This window comes from Humulus lupulus, chromosome 8 (genome assembly GCF_963169125.1).
Source record: "Humulus lupulus chromosome 8, drHumLupu1.1, whole genome shotgun sequence".
NCBI classification, from domain to species: domain Eukaryota; kingdom Viridiplantae; phylum Streptophyta; class Magnoliopsida; order Rosales; family Cannabaceae; genus Humulus; species Humulus lupulus.
The window spans coordinates 63,247,127-63,269,862 of NC_084800.1; the positions used below are offsets into that span (position 1 = coordinate 63,247,127).

Below are 22,736 nucleotides of genomic sequence, written 5' to 3' on the forward strand. Positions count from 1 at the left end.
ATTAGCTAGACTAAATTGCATTGAGTGTATATTTTGGGTGCACATATCATTACTCTTAAACAAAAGAGTTCACAAATCATCAAACATAGAGAGCAAAAGAAGGAACTGATTCATTATAATCTTTGACTATATTAATGACACTTCGTTTAGATGAGCTATAAAAGACAACATGGTACACTGATGATTATGAATAAAAAATCCTAATCGAGTGTAAAGAGAAATGACGAAACAAAATCTAGCTAAGGTCCTAAATTCTGAAATAAAGTTGCCTTCTTCTAGTTCAGTCAGTTACAATGTAATGTATCTAACCTAAAATGAAATACAAGTAACGGAGTCGGCACCGGTTCTCCTTTCTCACTACACTTTTTATCTTCAGGTTAATATCAGCTTTCACTGCAACACTTCATGCTGAGCAATAGTGCTAATTAATTGCTTAGTAGTGTACACACAAACAGCACGAGTCGGTTGGCTTCCCACGAGTATAGCACAAAATTCACCAAATCAGATTTTTCAAAATTATCCTTTTTCAGGGTGTGGTTAGCACGTGGCCACCATTGCCATCCCCTGGTGATGGGGGAATTTCTCAATGTAGTTTCGTCTCCCACCAACATTCGTCCTTGGTCTGGAACTACCAGAGGTGGAAGATTCACATCTTTCAACTTTTACTTCCAAGCAAACTGCTTTGGCAACGTAATCAAACTCCCCTGTTAAGATAATACAATGAACATCACAAAAAAATCCCAGTAAAATAATCACATGGCCAATAGACGAGCAAAGGGAAAAAATTACTGGGGTAAAACTACAAATATTACAAGCCCGTCAAATGTGACGTGAATTGGCAAGTGGACCCTTCCTGAAGGGATGGAGAGCATTCACCAAAATGAGAATTGCTTTTGGAAAAAAATGTAAAATGTTTGGCCAGCCATCAGCAGCTACTATTTCTATCCAAAAATGGGCAGCTATAAGAATGTAACGAAATAAGGATACAGTGCGCTACATTTTTTTTTTTATCTATTTGTATAAAGGATAGCTAATTTGCGCAAAGCCAAATTAACTACCTCTGTATGTGAGGTGAGGAAGGCTGATCAGGTGAAGACTGTTGAGCAGAGCTACCCTGAAATCTTTGTTCCTCAAATGTACCACTCAATCGACTTCCCTCATTTAGTTGTGATACTTCATTTGGATAGCCCATTGGTCCAAGAGAGCCAAACTCAACCTGCTCTGAAGGTGTTCCATAGCCAGAATTGTGGTCATAAGAATACAGCATTACAACAGATGGCATGCCAGGTCCATTTGATGACACCCCGCTTGGGTTCATCCCTGGCAATGGATACATGCCATATGGCACATTGTTATGAGCACCTTGGGTAGTATTCGGGCGAATAGGACCATTTTGAGACTGGTATGCAGAGAAGGAGTCATGCCTATGTGAGCTCCATGGCCTTTCACTTCGGCTCTCACTTGTTGTCAAACGATCCAATCTTGCATTTGGTTTTTCAACCTGACCACGACTGTGGCTACGCCCAGAAGGTCGCGATGATTTTGGATGGACATTCCAGTTCCCCTCTCTATCACCATGGTGGTCGTTTCTATCATAACTGTAATTCCCCCTTCTTGTACTAGTAGAATGGCGATCCCTTACTGAAACCTTCTGAAGTAAATTAAAATGGCCAAAAATATCAATAAAATCTACACAGAAAAAGTAGTATAAAAAAATGAAACTAATGCAACAAAGTTCATACAATACAAAAATATAATGAATGAGAAATTCTATCCTACATAATTTTTTGCTGACAAGGAAACAAAATAGCAAATGAAGATGACAAAAGCAATAAAACTCCACAAGAATAAAAAGAATGAGAAATATATCTTACAGCACTTGGTAGGTATGTCCCAGTTCCACTACGATATCTCGGCAATTCCTCAACATAACGTTGATAAACACCGACAGGTCTATTTGACATGGTTTGGAGAGGTGCAGCAACAGGAACAAGACGAGGCCCATAGCCCATAAGCTGGGTCCAGAGATTCATGTTGGCAGAGAGTGGTCTTCCAGGACCTTCCCATGGTACTCGTCCCTGTAAACAAAAAGGAGGCACCATAACAGGTGATATCATAGGTGCAGGATACCGTGAATTTTGACAAAACCGTCCGTATTGCAAATTTTGCCAATGGCTAGCGAAGTCACTATTGAGAATGTCGGGCTTATGTTCCACCGGCTCAAGAGAAGTATCCCTTTTCATAGAATTTAAAGTATGTGACACTACATGTTGATCAAGTCCCTCAGAAGAGTCAAAATTTTGACCAGAATCACTGTTATCTGGTACTTCATCTGCACCAAACTGGCTCGTTGATGGATCTGAAGCCCCTGAATCAGTTGGAAAATTATACACTGGAAGCATCGTAACAAATGGAACAGGTGGTCCTGTAGCATAAAATGTAAAGGGAACAGAATTATCCGCAGCTCTCTGTCGTGAGTTAGGGTTTAAAAGCATTGGAGCAAAGGGTATTAAAGAATCAGATCCACTCGTCTGAGCTGGTTCGGTTCCTGGAATTTGATGCCTTGGAACTTGCCAGGAAGCAGCAGAATGAGGTACTGTGTTTCTCTCTGCTATTTCTGTGGCTACAGGTGACAATGAATTCCAATCTCTGTTGTCATCATCTGCCTGAGTAGAAGAATGTTCAGATACACTCTTCTCCTTCCCATGAGTAGAAGATGGCACTGAAAAAGGAACATTTTTTCTTCCCCGTTTTTCCCTAGTTGACTTTGAGACTTTTGCTGACGATCCTTCCCATGAACTCTCTGAAGAAGTTTTACTTCTCAAAGAACCAGTATGTGAGGCAGACACAGACCTTGAACTTACAGTTCTATCATCAAAGAAAACTTCATTGCCACGGTTATCATGATACTGAAAATCATCTGCAAGATCTTCTCTTCCTGGACCATGGTTCTCTTTAGCAAGCTTTGGTTGGACTTGCATAAAACCTCCAGAGTTGCCAACTCGAGAAGGATGAAAGTTATACCCAGATGAGGATGCTTGTTGCTTATCATCAGACTGAAGTATCTCGAAGCCTCCATTATCTAGATCAAATCCTCCAGTAGAGGCCCTGTCCTGCTCATGCCAAAAATCATGATCACCCTCCCCTGGATTCAATTCCACAGAACCAAAATTTTCATTAGCAGGTTCCGGGGGATCTTCTGGACTTGGGGCAGTCAATCCCATGCCAGGAAAATAATGGGTCAAATGTGGTGGAACACCACCTTGTGAAAATTGCATAGTTGAGCCCCATGGATTCTCAATCAATGGAAAATTTGTAGGAACCATCCCAGCCATATTTCTCTGAGTATACCCCATTGAAGCTAGGACGGAAGGAGGGATTGGAAATGGAACATGATGAGGAGCTAAATTCAGTGGATAATGAACCTGTCCATTGAAACCATGAGCCGATGAAGATGCCATCATGTTCACAAGATCTTGCTCCTCCTGATGCATCCCTTGGGCCCCCGAAACAGAAGCAAAATCATCAGTCATGGACCCCAAGGCTGACTCATCTTGGTAGCTGTTTGAACCACTTTTAGAATCAACAGCAGTATCATTACTTTGACGGGAAGAGATGTGTCTGACAGGTAAAGGATCATCAGTCAGTCTGACACCATGACTTGCAACTGTATCAGATTCTAGATTCTTCCTCCTGGTATTATCCAACCTAGTTGATAAAGTTTGGCTCTTCCCACTTTCTGGGGCTCTACCCCGCCTACCTTGAGAAGAGATTTCACCATATGCATCAGAAAGTTCAGGACTAGAATGCGTCCTCGCAAAAGGATTCCTGCCCTGTATATCATTGACCAAGTTATCAGATTTCAAACTCCTCTGGCCTTTATCCATTTGTGCAACCTGGTTAAAACTAATATCTTTCTTAATCGGATCAGAGTTCCTTGAATTCCCATAATTCCTTTGGCTTTGCATATGAGGTACTGTAGAGACATTACTAATTCTGGAAGCATGAGTACTGTCATCTTCAGACTCATGAGTAGATAACATCCCATTATTTTTGCTCACTGTGCTGCTTCTGATATTATCAGGTCCATGTAACTGGTCGTGATTTGATAATCTCAAATCATTCCTTGGTGCATCAGGACGATGGCCACTGCCATGTCTTTCCCAAGTGTTCATAAAAAACTGATTTACTTCAAAAAATAGATCCTCTTTTGGGCAATCAAGTAATCTAGCTAGCCTTTTAGCTCCAAATGCAAATGCACTACGTATTCTAAAGAAGTTACCTGGAAAATATATGCACATATATATGTATACATCACATTCAACAACTAATAAACAAAACAAAACATATTCTAAACCAAGCAAAGCATTCTAAGAACAAAAAATGAAGAAATGCTGTTTTGTAACAAATTATTCAATATCATTATAAACATTGTTTTAATTAATAGTTTTGTGGGCAGGAATCTAGAAGAATAAAGCATCAACTACTGACGTTTCAAACCATCACAGAAGACAAAAAAAGAAAAATTAATCATTGATGTTTCAGCACTCCCAATTTTAATGCTACCATCAACAGCTAGAATCTGTATGATCATGTTCATGAGAGAGACACAGAGTATGTTCTCAATGAATCATAAAAATATAAATAACTCAATAAAATATAAACACTAGCATACCTTTACTGACACTACGTCCCAGGTTGTTATTTACACGCAAAGGATCAATAACATTGAAGTGCTTGGGGACAAAAGGCAGTCCTTGATTTTCTTGTCCACCAGGGAAGACAGCATACACTGAGCTACAAGCATCAAGAAATAACTTGCTTAGTAGTAACTCTCCACCATCTTTTCGAGGAGGTTCCGCTGTAGCATCAAAAGAATAATATATTAATGGTAATTTGGACATGGTGGAAACATTGATGTAGTGCCAAGACTTTTCAAGTGAGTTGTCTGTACCTGTTACATCTGGGAGAGAACTAATGGGCACAGGACCCCAAAGACTAACACAATAATTTTCCCAGTCAAACTTGCTAAAAAACTCTAGAAAACGGTAAAGAACCTGAATAGGCAAAAAAATAAATATACAGATAAGAAACAAAATGGACAGTTTCGTTTCAACTGAAGGAAATAAAATGCGAGTGAGAGCTCAAGGAGTCACCTCAAGAGGTCCAGCAAAAGAATTGTTAAAAACATGAAATATATAAAGAACCAAGGTTTCCAAGGCGTAAGTTGAGATTAGTCCATGATGAGCACCAAGTATACGACTTTCGTAATAGCACCAAGCTTTAATCAGTATAATGCTACGTTTGAATAAATGTTTTTGGTTTATTAGATGATCAACCTGTAAAAGCAAATAACATGATTTAAATAATAATAACAAAGCATATACATCAATTATTACTCAAAAGAGAAGAACTTCTGTAGAACCTCCAAAAAAAATCTCTCACCTCCTCAAGGAAACAAAGGGTGCACAATCCCCCAAGCTGTTCGAAAGATATATCTACCACAATGTTTTCCACCAGGCATTTAATTATCTTCACCTATTTTGGAAAACAAAAGCATAAAAACTGACAATATTATGTGTAAATTCCATACGAATTTATATCACGCATTAGCATTACCAGAAAAACATGAAAGTGCCAATAATGATGATAACCATTATTAACTATAATTTTAAAAAAAAAAAAATAATAGTAATAGAAAAAATTTGACAATCAAGCATTTATGGGAACATTTTTAACCCAGCATGGGGAAAAAACACTCCAGCATGAAAAGGAAACATAATAACCCAAGACAGCATGAGAAAACATCCACCAAGCATTGGGCAGGAGCTGGGCTGTCAATATGCTCTAAACATGTCAAAGAGGAACATATACACCATTAATAATGTGTATATCTAATTACATACATATACATTAAAAGAAAATAACAATGTATTGGCTTAACTACTTACAATATGGAATCTATATAATTTCTTAGTTGCCAACTAAACACATATGTGAGGACTTCATCAATTATATTAATTGCAGATGATATCCGCAAACAACCATGTCAACTTAGCACAAAATCCATAATCTATCTTGACGAATCAAGGATACATCTAACTACAGTTATAATAACTCCCGAGTCCTGACAAGCATATGTTCTTCCTTGTGTTTGAATAAGACAAATTGAAATAATAATAACCAGACACATAGTTCAGAAAGAACCTTCTAAGCTCATGTTCGTATTCTAGTGACCTTTCGACCTTTTGAAGTCATTTTCTAGTGATTCTCCAATTACAAGATCATCAGGTCTCCATATTATATATATATATATAACACAATATAAATAAATCCTAATTAATACCAAGAAGGACCAACCTCAGCCTGAATGTACTGAACCTCCTTTACATGAAATTCAGCATTCACATTTTTCTCCTCAATTTGCAGCATATCCCGAACCTGATGGGCCCATGTCTCCTTCAAATTTTGATTCTTACTAAAGGCTGTTAAATCAATATCTCCATCAGGCAGATATGTCTTCAGGGGTACAGACCCAAATGTAAACACCTGCAGAATTTACAAAAAAAAAAAAAAAATCAGAAGATTGCAATAAGAATACTGAACTTCTAAATATTTATTCACAATGAATGAGGAAATATTATTAAAAAGGCATAAATTGCCCCATAATCACTAACAACCTCAAGGTCCTCGACCTACCAAGAAAGCACTGAATTTGACCAAGCCTTAAAGTATTGTAATTTCCCATACAACATCATCGGTTTGGTGATTCAAATATTAGTAGATCACCAATTTTTTTGTTAACGAGCACTTGTAGTTAGTTCTCAGTAACAAAAAATAAATCAATTATGGATTTATTTTCTCAAATGTAACATGAAAAATAAAACCACTCCTCAAAAAATATTGCTAAAATATGAGTGCCGCAATTAATACCAACTGGTGTGTTCAACCCCTTCAAACATATTTTGAATTATGCAATCCTACAAAGAGTAAGGTATTCAAAATAATGACAACACGCAGAGCTCTATATCTTCGGTGCTAATGATTTTCATTACTCAACCTAAAATAATGACACCACCACGGCGGGGTGCACACATTGTCCTCATTGATGATAGTTTGTAAAGAATATATTATCCTGTGTAAAGCGCCAAAATACCCACCTGACATGGAAAACATTTCGTGATGAGCCGCTGAACATAATCTGCCACCGCATGTCGTCGTTTTTCTGAAGGTGGATTAGGCTGAATGCAAGCAATAAGCTCTTCTGTCTTCTCCTCGGCCTTCAACCATCGTTCCGAGTCAAGTACTCGCATCACCGAAGCTGCTTCATTGGGCAGCAAGCCATTTGGCAAAAGCCCACTTGGTGGCTGCGCCCACGCCTCATGTTCTCCCATGCAAGCCAAAACTTCCCTTCACCTACAACGCAGGCAACTCTTCCTTGTATAACAAAGACTACACTCTCAAAATGCGAAGCCGCACAACTATACTCAGAGCTATATCTACCTCCACTCAAAGGCAAAACCCAAATTAGGAATAGCCACAAATGGTTGTTCTCGTTCAAATTAGAGAACTTTCCACAGTATCTTTTCTTATCTATATTTCTTCTTCGATGTAAGACTTTCCCACTAAAAATGGAAACCTTGTGTATTAATCGACCGGACCCAGATAAGATTTTGTGTATATACTCTGCAAATAAAGCAAAAACTAATCAAGAAAGGAAAAAAAAACATATATAACCAAAACCTAAAAAATATTAGATATGAGAATACAGACCCTTTTGTCAATCTTGTAAAATCCCAAGAAAATCGATACGGCCAAGTAGCTAAAAAGCTAAGTAAGAAAGAACGGTAAAAAAAAATCAAATCCCCAATCTAAAGAGGGATAAAACCCTAGAAAACAAAGAAGATAAGAGGAACCGATAGTGGCAAAAGAAAGATGAGATATCGTAACCCTAGGGGGCGGCGGCGGTGGCGGGAAAATCCGAATAGTTGGGAGGTGCGGCCAAATCAGGTAATGGGGCACCTACTGGCGCGATGGCGGAGAAAGAAGAAGATTATCAAATAGCAAATGTGGGCATTTGAGATGAAATAAGGCAAAGCCAAATAGAGGAACCCTCCTCTAGTCTCGATCAATATTAGGTTTTTCTTTTTTCCTCTTTTTTTTTCAAGAGGAAGAAAGTAAGAGAGAGAGAATCAGAAGACGTGATTGGGTTAGAGAAATTGTTGGAGGTTGTGGTGCATTTTTTAGGGGTTTTGAAAATGAAAATATATGGATCTTTCTTTACTTTCCCCAGATAAAAATATTACAAATAAAAAAAACTAAACTGACCAAAAATGAAAATAATGAGAAATATATCTTATAATAATAATAATAGTTTTGATTTAAAATCGAAGTGAAAGGGATAAGCGTATATCTGATCTGTGACACTCACCGAGCCAGGGGCCAGGCCGATAACCAGGGATAAACGTACGGTTGTATTGTTGAGGAAGGCCCTGATTATAGGCCCCTGGATTTTAATTTTTTTTTTCAATTGGAGCCCTAAGCCCATATATAATCCCCAATCCAAATTATCCAATTGCATTTCATTTTTTTTTTCTGAAAGTGTCATATATATTATATATATATTAGCTTTAGTTATACACTCATTGTTGTTTGATGTAAATTTTTTAAAACAAAAACATCTACTGTCTCTATATTAGACCAAAATTCCACCATTTTAATAAGAGCTTCACCAACACTATTCTTTGCCTTATTATTAGCTAATCTACAACTTTCCAATAATCAACACAGAATTTAGGTAAATACCAATGTTTAGGTTAAAAGTTGAAGATTCCCATACATCTGAAAAGAATATGTTGGAGAGTCACCCACTCTTCAAGTTATTCGAGTAAAAAAAGACAGGTTTAATTTATAATTTTTTTCCTTATTTATCTTCATTATTAATTGAAATTTTTGCAACATGATTAATACAACAGTTGTTACTTCAATTTCAATTTTTTTGGGGGTAATATGAATCATTAAAAATAGTAATAGTAACTGTTAAGTAGCTAGGTTTTGGGTGCGATTACTTTATATACTTTCCATATACGGCAATTATTTTGGTTTCTTCAAGTACTTATCTTCTTAATTTGTCCAATTTTCATTTCACATACACTGAACAAGGAAATTCAATGTATTTATAGCATTTATTTGTCGGTCATCCATTTATATTTTAATTGAAATTTCTTTTCAAAAGAACAATTACTAAACATCTCAATCAACCCCTTTAAGGTGGTTGAGTGTGAAACCGTCCCTAGATTCTCCTTTTTTTTTCTTTAATTAAAAATAAATAAATAACAGAGGAGCTAGCTAGCAGGGTGATAGTGATGTAGATTTGATCGAAATGAAACCCAAAAAAATTTCACAAAAAGTAGTTGTGTATATATATTATTGTGTTAGAAGTAAGTATTAGTGAAATCTAACATAGATACAAAGGTGAATTCAGATATATCTGCATGGGAAAGAAAAGATGTACACAACACAACACAACAAAACACAAAGCTAACAAATAAATACTAAGGTTTCTCAAACTCCAGACATGATCTCCTTTTTCAGCCTACTATTATTCTCCATATTGTTACTTTCGTGGCTCCAAGAGTGTGGAGATGGTGAAGTGAGTAGTGGCCACAAAAGATTCCTCTCCTTTCTCACTTTCCGAACAACCATCTTAGTATGTTGCCTTAACACTCCATTGACAGCCTTTAAGTAGTTACTCGAATCATGGTCTCTTAGAATTGTGCCTTCAGAGCCATAAGCTGTAGGGTCACTTAAGGTTTCTAAAGGGTGAGGGTTGTTGAGGAAGGCCCTAAGAACACTCGAAGAGAATCCTCGTTGGGTTTTGTCCAAGAAATAGAGGGCACAACCAGGAGGGAGTAGAGGGTGTGGAGGGGATGACCTCTCATCTGGTTGGAGAATAAACAATTTGCCCATTGGAGAGTACAACAGTTTCTGCATTGAATAAATAAAAAATTAGTCAATGATCGAACAATAAATAATAGAGTTTTAAGGCATGGTACTTACATTTTGTATCAGACAAGGGTGAGACTTAAACGAGCCATTTAGACGTTTGAGGAGATTGGCAACATGATTAGGGTAGTTGCAGGAGAAGGCTCTTGGGACAATATCTCTATGCATCATAACACAATGGATTTGGTTCTCATCCAACCCCAACTCATCTAGTATCTTTTGGCCACCGCAGAACACCGATGGCGAGCCAAATGTAATGACGGGCCGGAGAGCAGATGGCTTGACAACCTTCCTACTTAGAAGCATCAAGTGAACCAAGAGAGATAGGCTTCCCCCAAGAGAATGTCCAGTGAATTGGAGCTTTGCCCTCTCCCCATACTTATTCAAGTGTTCTGTTATTTCAGGCATGAATTGCATGTAGATTCCCTTGGCTGCTTCATAAATCCCTCTATGAACAAGACAGTCTGATTCCTGCCATAAACAAAAGATATTAGATTATGATGAGTGGTTTTTGTAATTTGTGATCTTTAGTTATCTTTGTTATGTTAGTTTACCTCAAACTTAGTAGGTTCAAAAAAGAGGTTTGCCTGCCAAGATGCTAGGGAGTCAGAACCCTGCAAAGTCAAACACAACTTTTACAATGAATCCTTAGAATGTGTAATCTATATCAATTAGTTATGTCACTTTATTGGTTTTTCCAATCTGGTTACCTGAATTACAAAGCAACGTGTGTACGTACTGGAATCATCACAGATAAACCATTCACAAGGTGAAGAGTGAAGCGACTGAAGATCCTTGGCTGCCTCTAGTTTTTCCTTTTCTCCGGCAGCCACCACTGCTGTCATGGTTGATGCCGCCATATAGGCGGCAACCTCGGACTTATAGATGCGAGATGGTGAGCTTTCTGCTTCCTTTAATACGGCTTGGTCTTCATCATTTTCACATGAATCTTCTGGCTTTGATTCCGAGGCGTCTGAAAACATGTTTTTGGCTTTGGATTGGACAAAAGATGCTGCTGAGGCAGCGATTTCATAAGCTACAGAAGCACGGATTGGACGCTTTTGCTCTGAACTCACTGCTTCATTATCTGAAGTACTGGCTTTGTTATCTTCCAAGGAAGCAGATCCAGGTACCTGAGCAGAGTCTTGGTCTAGTCTAGCTTTTACTGCAGCTGCCTCAGCCTTCTTCTCTAGAGAAGATGTCACAAATTGTAGGCCAAAATACCTTTTTAAATCCTTTGGCTGCAAATTAATGCAATGAAATCAGATTTTTCATTATTTTTTGCGATCAAAACAAACAAGTGAAAAAAGAGAGTTTCTTACCTTTATATCTGGTATAACATAAGCTATGTTGCACAAGAAAGCTAGCTGAGAAAGCAGCTTGGTACCAGACCATGGTACTCTGACCAGAAACCTTGAAAAGAATTCTTGATCCAATATCTTTTCTCCGCCATGTTCTTCTACTCCTTCATCTTCTTCATCTGAGCTATAACTGACCAAACAACCAGTACCCTCTTCTTCATCACAACCACAATCATGATGATTAGTTTCTTCATGATCATAATCATCACAAACCCCATCATCACCTTCAATTTGCTGCCTATTTTTAACCCAATGACTTCTAAGTTCCATTAGTCTTTCCACCCAATTAGCTCTCTTTATTCCTTGCTCTTCCTCACTAATACCATTACTACTTATCTCCTCAGTGTTCTCTTCCTCCATCATAGTTGTTTCTTTATCTCCCATACTCATATCCTTGCTTGTTTCCGGATCAAACAGAAACGACCGAAGCGAGTTAGGGAGAATTGAACCCGAAAACTGAAATGGGAAAATTCCCATTGAACGACTGCTCTTCAGTTTTGGTTGAGTTGGTGAAGCATGAATCTTGTTACTGATGCAGCAGACTAAATTGTTATCAGAATAAGATTTTCGCAGCGTGGCTCGGCTTCGTAGATCTTTGCTTGATTCAGACCGGCTCAGGCCATTGACACGGTCTTTGAAGATGCCCCCTTTCCTTGGAGAGGTGGGAATATTGAATGGTGTACATGCCATGGCTGTAACCTGTAATAATTGACCAAAGAGTTTGCTACTCTTGAATAAGGTTCATTGGCAAACTAGCTTTCTTCTCGGTAGATTGCCAACTTGGATGACTGGTTCTGAATAATAAGAATGAGAATAAAAGTTGTAAACTTAGTGAGTATAAATGTATGTAACCATATATATCTTAGAGAGAGTCCAAAATTCAGAACTTTTTGTAGCTTTTTTCTGGCTGAGTTCTTGAAAGCAAATTAAGTTATGGCATATATATGGACTCTATAAGCGAACATAAAAAGGTTCTAAGGCTTCTTGGTAATAACGTACATTTAGACTCAACAACTCCTTCAAACTAGGCTAATAATAAAATTGATATTTATAATAACCAAACTAATTGGAACCGGCAAGAACATAGTTATGAAGTTATAATATTAAATAAAACATGATCGAATCGAATCACCAAGAAATAGTTATATTCGATAATAATTTTGCATTACCATAGTTATTCACAATGAACTTGTCGTATAGCTAGTTGTAGAAGTAGTAAATATCTATGCTTCAACGATTAAAACTTGACCCGATTAGTGATAAGTGTTCGATAATCAACTCTGATAATATGAGAGAGCCGTGGACGAAATTGTCATAAAATTTTATGACAACTAGGTCTCTAAAAGGAGTCTGCATTGATAATAATAAAATGGTAATCTACCATCGTTGTTTTTTCTTGTAAACTAGTTTTAATTTCTATGTTGTGTCCATTGGCTTACTGTTCAAGTAAGTACTAGCTTTGAAAAAATTAAAAACTTAAGACCAAAATCTAAAAGTAAAACAAAGTTGAGAAAAATATTGCTTTTGTTTTGTACCTGTAATCTAAATAGTGTGTCGTCAATCTCAATGGGATGACTTGGAAATCTCTCTTTCTTTCTTTCTTCTAACTTGGGCTCAAAATCCATGTTGTTCGGATCGGAAATATCGAGGTAATTAATAGTAATAATAATGCTATAATCATAATTATTTGTGTGACCCATCTCAGATTATATTGGAGAGAAAAAAAATAATTAGGATTCTAAACATGGTTGTTAGTGGGACCTATTAAACCAACTCACTTGCATGTGCGCCAGGTGTAAGTAGACTGCACTACATCATTAAACAACCATTGCTCAGCTTTAATATCTCATTTAAAAAGTCATCTTCTCCAGTCTTGTCTCTTTCTTTCTTTTTCTTTTTATTTTTTAATTTTTTGGAAACTTTACAAGCTGGTGCATGAAGATGAAGAACAAGGAGTTTTTTGAAGGAAAAAAAGTAACGTTTTTCTGACAGATGTGAGTGAACTAGACAAAGAAAGTAATGATGTTGTTCCAGAATTTATTGGTTTGGTTTTTTCAAGGAAGAAAAAGACAGATTCTCCCCATTCCAGACTCTCCAAGACCAAATACATTTTAGTTTTTTTTCGTTTTATTATATAAACATCTGAAATCACAATTTAATTAAAAGAAAACAGTACTAAATAAATGGACCAAATAATAAGAAGAGTGCATATACCTCAAACTCAGGAAGAAGGCTTTCATATATTTCGTCCAGAGAATTGGACTTGTGCAGACATCTCACCCCAGCCAAAGAAGATTAGATACATATATATCGTAAGCTGTGACCAAATTCAGAATAGTTAAGCTTTGACCAGAAAGTGCAGGTGAACCTGGATATAGGAATGTTTTTAAGTATATACATACATTTTTCTTTACATTTTATCTATTTGGGATTGAAATAAGATGAAACTCCTCTTCTTTTTCCCCTTCTCTCACACTTAGAAGGAGATCGATTTAGACATTTCTATAAATGGAGAGGCTTTTATTTATAGTAGGAATGGTCGCAGAAACAGTCATGGAATCTGTTCACGTGGACGTAAAGTACTGACACCTTCAAAACCGTAGCGGTATAGACATATATAACCCTACGACTTTCTTTTCTTTTTCTTTTTTTAAGGAAGTTTTGTTTACTTTCAGTCTTCTTATTTGAACTTTTTTTCCGTCTTAGTCTTATTCCCTTGACATGGGCAGTGACAAGAGTCACTAATATTGTCCACAAACACAACTAAATAATTAATTCAATTAATGTTTTGCTAGTGTTACTTGAGTCTTGAAGAGTAGTAACAACTAACCTCCTGACATTTCTAAACTCTGTTTGATCAAAACTCAGTACCTTCACATTCAATTCACAACCAATTCCAACAAAACTATTAAGAAGAAGAAGAAAAAAGGGCATCGACCCATATGTGAATGGTTCAATGTACAACTCAAAACTACTTCAACTAAATGGGGCCAAGCTCTATAAATGCTACACTCCTAATAAAAACCAAGGGCATCATTGACTTTTCTTAAACCGTGACTGTGAGTGGAGGGAGGGAGTAAAGGGTAATTTCAAGTAAACAAGAGAGTATTGCCGCACGTGTAGCCCATAAGCAACAGAGCAACACAAAATGAGAGTTTTAAAAAGTAGGGCCAAATGTGCGGTTGCATGAAGCAGTCGAGGTCAGTGGCTTACACATAGTCATATAGGTATTGGGCTATGCACATTGATCGATTCGCTGCTGTCGTCGAGCTCGATCGAACCCCCTAAAGGCTAAAAAGGCCCAGAGAATAGAGGAAAAGACCTCTTGTTTTTCGCCAATTCCAGCGGCAATGGCTCGGACTGGAATGGAAGGCAAATCGAGTGGACCTAAAATACAGAAAAACCAATAATCATGATCTTGGCTTGGCTCACCTCGTGTCCTTAGCAAAGACCATATATTCTATTGAATTTGAATCTTTTGCTTTGTTGGGTTGCGTATACAATTTCGAGTGTATATACTATATACCACTACTCACCCCTTGCTTACCTTCTGCCATGTGTGCCAATATACTGTTAGTATGAAACGTACTCCTCGAGACAGTACCAATCTCCAAAAGGCTTTTCAGCTTCTCATTCAACATAAAACTGTTCTATTACATTTCTTCTATATATATATCGCAAACAAAATTACAGAAAGCTTCAAATAATAGAAAGGTGGGGAAAGGTGTAGCACTCCTCAACGTCTCTCCATGCTAACAAACTCTTTGAGCCAGGCTGGTTTCACGCGCACCCTCCTAGCACGCGCTGGCAGTTCTTCGTCGATGCTTCGATGCTCTGCTTCTCCTCCTTCCCTGTTATCGTGCACAACCGAGATCCCTTCTGGATCTATAGGTGATTGGGCTGATTGCTCAAACCATTTTTGGACTTTCTCTTGTATCACCTCCCCTTCCAATGATATTGGGCCTAAGTCTTGGGCTGGTCCAATGTTGGTAACACTACTCCCTTCCTCAAAATGAACCTTGTCCTCAAGGTTCGTCAGTCCATAAATCCTGCAGAATGTATCAAAGTCTTCCCAAGTTGCATCTTCGAGTGAACTCAGAGACCATTGCACTATCACTTGACGGATTGCTGAGGTGCCTGGGTAGTTTATACGAGTAGCTATTATGGCTAGCGGCATCATAAGTGGTTTGTTAGCGAGCTCTGGCAAGGGGTAGCAATTGGGTGGAGGGGCACCGTGAAATGGTTTCAATAAGGACACATGAAATACTGGGTGTATTCTACTGCCATGAGGAAGATTAAGTTTGTAAGCAACTGGTCCAGCTCTAGCTAACACTGGAAAGGGGCCGAAGTAACGTCGACAAAGCTTGGTGTTAAGTCTTTTAGCTACTGTTGTTTGTCTATAAGGTTAGAGCTTCACCAAAACCAGGTCCCCGACCTTGAACTCAATTTCCCTGCGTTTTTTGTTCGTTTGCTGGCGCATACGGTGTTGTGCTTGCTGCAAGTTCACTTTGAGCTGCTGTAAAATGTCATCTCGAGTCATCAAGTCCTCCTCAACTGCTTGAATGGTTGTCGCCCCACGGGTATAGGCTGGTATGGAAGGTGGAAGTCTCCCATAAATTGCTTGAAACAGAGTCATACCAATCGCTGAATGGTGAGATGTATTATAGTGATATTCTGCCCAAGACAGAAACTTGCTCCACTGTTTTGGATAGTCAGCCGTAAAAGCTCTGAGATATTGCTCCAAATATCTGTTGGTCACTTCCGTTTGGCCATCCGTTTGAGGATGATATGCCGAACTCATCTTCAACGATGTCCCCATAAGCTCGAATAGTTTCCTCCAGAAAGTACTTGTAAAAATCGGATCTCGATCCGACACAATAGTGCGAGGTAACTGATAAGTATATTTTTGTATAAAGTTTACCTTTCTACTTATCAGATTTTGTGTTCATAAGTAGTGTGTTTGGGGATAGTTAGAATCGTTTTGTTAATTTGATTCATTTAATCTAAATTATTATTTTTAAGGATAATTGTATATTTTTGATGATTTTTGGTTGAATGATGATTTTGTAGGATTCTAACCATTGGAGTAAAGTGTTAAAGAGGAGAAAAATCGAGAAAAGAACAAAAGTACAGAAATCTGAGAGCTTGCCGCTACAGGGAAAAGTCCCTGCCGCTACGAGGGAAATCAGAAAGGTCCTTGCCGCTACAGAGAAAAGTCCCTGCCGCTACAAGAGAAACAGAGAGTCTCGTGCCGCGGCAAGGAAAGTTGCATACCGCGGCACGCAAAGCCCATATCGCATATCTGAAGCCTCGTGCCGCGGCAAGGAAATATGGCTGCCGCGGCACGCGTTTGAATTCAGAATTAAATTCGATTTTTCTCAATTTTTGGACGGGAAATAAAAGGGGGATTAGGTCATATTCGTAAGGAGGTTGGAGATACACGATTTTTAGAGAGAGAAACACAGAGAGAGCGGAGGAGAAGAAGGACGATCGCATTCAACTTTTTCAATAGTTTTCTTCTTCTCTAAACTCTTCTATCCTTTGATTCTGGTTATGTTTTTAATCATGATTGTTGGCTAAGTTTCTTTTAGGTTAAGGATTATTCAAAACCCAGACATGAATGTTTGATTTGAGATGTGAATATTGTTCTTGATTTCCATAATGTTAAATTGCTTCTATTCTTCTATGCCTATTGTATGAAATATTGTGATTCCTTGTTAGGGTGTACAACTAATTAGGGCTTGCATTATTTTACTGTCATCTTAGAATTTCTATTCACCTAATAGTTTAGGATTATAAGAGTTTGTGATAAATTGCAATTGATGATGTGGTCAAAAGCATTGTTGATTGTGATGAAGAATAGAACCTAGGTTAAATGAATTAAATGCTTCATTGATTTATTGCCTAGATTAACCTATCTCCACTGTTGTTAATGCTTTTCCTAAATTGAATGAATCGTATGCTTAATAGGTTTGTTGTTTGGTAAAAAGAATTGATTATTGAGCGCTTAGCCGTAATTGATTGTGATAGGGAGATTGGGATAATTGACTGCTTAAGCGTTATCTACAGGGTTAATAGTTTAATTGGGAATCGGAATAATATTCATTATTGATATTCATACATGATTGTCTGAGGTGAAGAATAATTCTTAACCATCTTTAAAATCGTTGTTAATCTCTTCTTGCTATCAATTGTTTTCTTAATTCTTGCTTTTACTTTTACTTTCTAAAACCCCCCTTTTCAATTTAACTTTGTTAAGCTTTTGTGAATAATAAACTAAATATAGTTCCCTTGGGTTCGACCTCTATTTGCCGTTATACTAAATAATTGGTTTTAGAGTAAATAAAATATTTGTTAAATTTGGTACGCAATACGACACGCATCAAATTTTTGGCGCCGTTGCCGGGGAACTATTTAATTCTTTTTATTATTCATATTGGTTTACGCTTACTAACTTGATTTCTCTTGGCATCGCAGAGTTATATGTCTGGTGAAGACACTCAGAATAGGTTGGAGGCAATCAAACAGTATCTTGCTACTTCATCTTCTTCTCGGACTTCGCGGACTATTACTGATAATCCACTCTTTCAACGTCTTGCTCATCAAGTAAATCCTGTGAAAGTGCCCTTATTGTCTCACGACTCAGATTCAGACGATTCTATTACATCTTACAGAGATATGGCACAAAATAGGACGTTGAAAGAGTTGGCTGCGCCAGATATTGATCAACAACCGCTATGCATTCAATATGCACCTCTTGATGTGAATTTTGAGCTTAAGTCGGGCCTCATTCATCTATTGCCATCGTTCCATGGGCTGCCTGGTGAGGATCCGAATAATCACCTCAAGGAGTTCCATATTGTATGCTCCAGTATGAAGCCAGCCTCAGTGACAGAAGAACAGATAAAACTCCGAGCTTTTCCTTTCTCTCTAAAGGATTCAGCAAAGGAGTGGCTGTATTATCTCCCCCCTGGTACTGTGGAGACCTAGAACACTATGAAGACCTTGTTTTTGGAGCGGTATTTTCCAGCGTCTAAAGTGGGGAGTATAAGGAAAGAAATTTGTGGCATCAGGCAGGCTGTGGGAGAATCACTCTATGATTACTGGGAGCGCTTTAAGCGGTTGTGTGCTAGTTGTCCTCACCATCAGATCAGTGAGCAACTATTGATTCAATATTTCTATGAGGGATTACTGCCGTTGGACAGAAGTATGATTGATGCAGCCAGTGGAGGGGCACTAGTGGACAAGACTCCTGCAGCAGCCAGGAGCTTGATTTCTAATATGGCAGCTAATTCCCAACAGTTTGGCACTCGCCAGGAGCATATGTCATCTTCAAGAAAGGTTAACGAGGTGCAAACTACTGTTGATAATCAACTTGGTCAACAGATAGCTCAACTGACTTCAGTGGTACAACAATTAGCTTTAGGCCAACAGGTGCGGCCATGTGGAATCTGTCAAGTAGTGGGGCGCCCTACTGATACGTGCCCCATTCTAGTAGAGGGAGAAACTGCGGGTGTTAACGCTGTAGGAAATTTTCCTGGTCAATTACGTCAGATGTATTATGAACCATTTTCACAAACCTATAATCCTGGCTGGCGTGATCATCCAAACCTTCGATATGGGAATCAACAACAACTAGCTCCACAACCAACAGCAGCAAGACCACCTGGGTTCACTACACAACAGAGGTCTCAAAATAATTATGTACCTAGACCATCACAACCACCGCAGGCTGCTCCACCACCAAATGCTAAACCTTCTACTGAGGATTTAATCAATGCCCTTGCCACAAATACTCTTCAATTTCAGCAAACCACCCAAGCTTCCATCAAGAGTTTGGAGAATCAGGTGGGACAATTAGCGGCATCATATAACCGGTTGGAGGCTCATCTGTCTAATAAATTGCCTTCACAACCTGAGATGAATCCCAAAGAGAATGCTAGTGCAGTAACTTTGCGTAGTGGGACGCAATATGATCCACCTAATCCTCCAGTGCCCAGTACATTGTCATCCAAGCCACAAGTTGATTGCTCAGTCAATGATGATGTTCCACCAAAGCCAACCACCCCTACACAACTCAGCCCTAAGCCTACTATTGTCATTCCACCTCCTTTCCCAAGCAGACTGAAAAAGACTAAAAAGGAAGAGGTTGACAAGGAGATTCTTGATACATTCCGAAAGGTAGAAGTGAATATTCCTCTTCTTGACGCTATTAAACAAGTGCCGCGCTATGCCAAGTTCCTGAAAGAGTTGTGCACTAATAAGCGTAAGTTGAGGGGTAATGAAAAAGTTAGTGTGGGGGAGAATGTTTCCGCAATTCTACAAAAGAAGCTTCCACCAAAGTGTAAGGATCCTGGTACTTTTACTATCCCTTGCACTATTGGGAATAAAAGAATTGAGCGGTGTATGTTGGATTTGGGAGCCTCTATCAATGTCATGCCATTCTCCATTTATGCTTCATTGAATCTCGGTCCACTTGAAGAAACGGGGGTGATTATTCAACTTGCTGATAGGTCGAATGCTTATCCCAGGGGTGTAATAGAAGATGTTTTAGTTCAAGTTAATGAATCGGTGTTTCCGGCTGATTTTTATGTTCTTGATATGGAAGATGAATCTATTCCATGCTCCACTCCAATTTTGTTGGGAAGGCCATTCATGAAAACTGCAAGAACTAAAATTGATGTGCATGACGGTACGTTGACCATGGAATTTGATGGGGAGACTATTCGATTTAATATTTTTGAGGCTATGAGATATCCAAGTGATGTGCACGCTGTTTACTCTATTGATGTGTTGGATAGTCTTTCTCAACGAGTTTTAGATTTGCATAGTGAAGATGATTTGGAGGTTGTGTTGAGAGAGCATCTTGTGTTGACCGATGAAGATTTGTCTCATGAGATCATGGATGTCATAACCACACTCAATAGTGGTTTTGACAAGACTTTTAAGAAGGTTGCATTTCTTGATTTGCCGATTTCTAATGAGAAATTGCAGCCGTCAATTATTGAAGCTCCTACACTTGAATTGAAGCCTCTCCCGGAGCATCTCAAATATGTTTACTTGGGGAAGAACGAGACACTTCCTGTTATAATTGCAAGAAATCTTAACCAAGGTCAAGAAGAAAAATTAATGAGAGTACTCCGAGAGTATAAAACAGCCATTGGTTGGTCTATTGCGGATATTAAGGGGATTAGCACTTCCATGTGCATGCACCGAATTTTACTTGAAGAAGGGTTTAAACCAACACGTGAGGCGCAACGGAGATTAAACCCACCAATGATGGAAGTTGTGAAGAAGGAGATTCTGAAGCTCCTTAGTGTGGGTGTGATTTATCCAATCTCTGACAGTAAATGGGTGAGTCCAGTTCAAGTGGTACCCAAGAAGTCTGGCATTACTGTGGTGAAGAATAATGAGAATGAGTTGGTTCCAACTCGAGTTCAAACAGGGTGGCGGGTGTGTATTGATTACCGCAAGCTAAATTCGACAACTCGAAAGGATCACTTCCCCCTACCATTCATTGATCAGATGCTCGAGAGATTGGCTGGCCACCCCTATTACTGTTTCTTAGATGGTTATTCGGGGTATAATCAGATTGTCATAGCCCCAGAAGACCAGGAGAAGACGACTTTCACATGTCCCTTTGGCACATTTGCTTTTCGGAGAATGCCATTCGGTTTATGCAACGCTCCTGCTACATTTCAGAGATGTATGGTTAGTATCTTTTCAGATTACATTGAGAGCATTATTGAGGTGTTCATGGATGATTTCAGTGTATATGGCGATTCATTTGATAAATGCCTGCATAATCTTACTTTGGTTCTCAAACGCTGCATTGAGACCAATCTAGTTTTGAATTGGGAGAAATGCCATTTTATGGTACAGCAGGGGATTGTTTTGGGACATGTTATCTCGGAAAAAGGAATTGAAGTGGACAAGGCCAAAGTTGATCTCATTCGGTCTTTACCACCTCCATCTAGTGTCAAGGAAATACGGTCGTTTCTTGGTCATGCGGGTTTCTATCGACGATTTATAAAGGACTTCTCTAAAATCTCTACACCACTGTGCAAGCTCCTCCAAAAAGATGTTAAGTTCGAGTTTGATGAGAAGTGTCTACTGGCCTTTAACATATTGAAAGAATCGTTGACTACAGCTCCTATTATCCAGCCACAAAATTGGGAGTTGCCTTTTGAGCTAATGTGTGACGCTAGTGATTATGCAGTGGGTGCAGTCCTAGGGCAGCGGGTTGGTAAGCTTCCTCATGTGATTTACTATGCTTCTAGAACTCTAAATGATGCACAGTTAAATTACTCTACCACTGAGAAGGAACTATTGGCGGTTATCTATGCTTTGGAGAAGTTTCGTTCTTATTTGATTGGGACGAAAGTAATCATATATACCGACCATGCTGCTCTTAAATATTTGCTAGCAAAGAAGGAGGCAAAACCAAGACTTATTCGGTGGATTTTATTGTTACAAGAGTTTGACTTGGAGATAAAAGATAAAAGTGGCTTGGAAAATCTAGTGGCTGATCAATTGAGTCGGTTGATTCGGGAGGAGGAGTTCTTACCATTGCATGAGCGGTTTCCAGATGAGCAACTCCTTGCCATGCAAGAAGTTATTCCTTGGTATGCCGACATTGTAAACTACCTTGCTTCAAAGGAGTTACCAAGTGATCTCACACAAGCACAACGGAACAAGATTAAGCATGATGCTCGCCACTATATATGGGATGAACCTTATCTTTGGAAGTATTGTACTGATCAAATCATTCGTAGGTGTGTACCGGAATCTGAATTTCGTTCCATCCTTGCTTTTTGTCATGCTTATGCTTGTGGTGGACACTTTGGACCTAAGAGGACAGCTCGTAAGATATTTGACAGCGGTTTCTATTGGCCCATAATTTTCAAAGATGCTTATGCTTATTGTAAGGCATGTGATCGTTGTCAACGAGTTGGTAACATAATGGCCAAGGATCAAATGCCTCAAACTCCCATACTAATTCTTGAGATCTTTGATGTTTGGGGTATGGATTTCATGGGACCATTCCCATCCTCTTTCGGCTATGAATATATTTTATTGGCGGTAGACTATGTGTCTAAATGGGTGGAAGCAATTGCAACTAGAACGAACAATTCAAAAACAGTAGTGGATTTCATTCGCTCTAACATTTTTGTGCGTTTTGGTACACCTAAGGCTATACTTAGTGATTGAGGCACTCATTTTTGCAATAAGAGTATAGAAGCATTGTTTCGACGCTATAGTGTAACTCACAAGGTGACAGCTGCTTATCATCCACAAGCCAACGGGCAAGCGGAGGTTTCTAATCGTGAAATCAAATTGATCCTTGAGAAAACTGTAAATTCAAACCGG

General features: G+C 38.6%; 2 protein-coding genes across 7 annotated transcripts; both read right to left on the reverse strand.

Annotated features, from left to right (window-relative positions):
• Positions 1–86: 86 nt before the first annotated feature.
• Positions 87–8,497, reverse strand: LOC133797517 (uncharacterized). Of its 4 annotated transcripts, XR_009875663.1 has the most exons (11): positions 7,774–8,493; positions 7,161–7,686; positions 6,361–6,549; positions 5,446–5,538; positions 5,157–5,339; positions 4,955–5,057; positions 4,676–4,861; positions 1,875–4,282; positions 1,059–1,651; positions 813–941; positions 87–704 (listed from the first exon to the last, which is right to left on the reverse strand). XR_009875663.1 is itself a non-coding variant. In XM_062235439.1 (10 exons), the coding sequence occupies exons 2-10, from the start codon at positions 7,392–7,394 to the stop codon at positions 926–928; spliced, it is 4,002 nt and encodes a 1,333-aa protein (XP_062091423.1). In that variant the 5' UTR covers positions 7,395–7,686; positions 7,774–8,497; the 3' UTR covers positions 87–925. The 4 variants fall into 4 exon arrangements, 3 of the variants coding, with proteins under 3 accessions (XP_062091423.1, XP_062091422.1, XP_062091424.1); XM_062235439.1 differs by having other exon boundaries at positions 87–941; positions 1,059–1,648; positions 7,774–8,497; XM_062235438.1 differs by having other exon boundaries at positions 87–941.
• A 911-nt stretch (positions 8,498–9,408) lies between these two features.
• On the reverse strand, positions 9,409–14,235 carry LOC133797519 (phospholipase A1 PLIP1, chloroplastic). 3 transcript variants are annotated; one of them, XM_062235442.1, is made up of 6 exons: positions 13,581–14,235; positions 11,328–12,160; positions 10,716–11,246; positions 10,560–10,619; positions 10,060–10,476; positions 9,409–9,987 (listed from the first exon to the last, which is right to left on the reverse strand). In XM_062235442.1, exons 2-6 carry the CDS (start codon positions 12,054–12,056, stop codon positions 9,565–9,567), a joined length of 2,160 nt encoding a protein of 719 aa, XP_062091426.1. In that variant the 5' UTR covers positions 12,057–12,160; positions 13,581–14,235; the 3' UTR covers positions 9,409–9,564. The 3 variants fall into 3 exon arrangements, with proteins under 3 accessions (XP_062091426.1, XP_062091427.1, XP_062091428.1); XM_062235443.1 differs by lacking the exon at positions 13,581–14,235 and adding an exon at positions 12,902–13,552; XM_062235444.1 differs by lacking the exon at positions 13,581–14,235 and adding an exon at positions 12,536–12,684.
• Between the last annotated feature and the right edge of the window lie 8,501 nt (positions 14,236–22,736).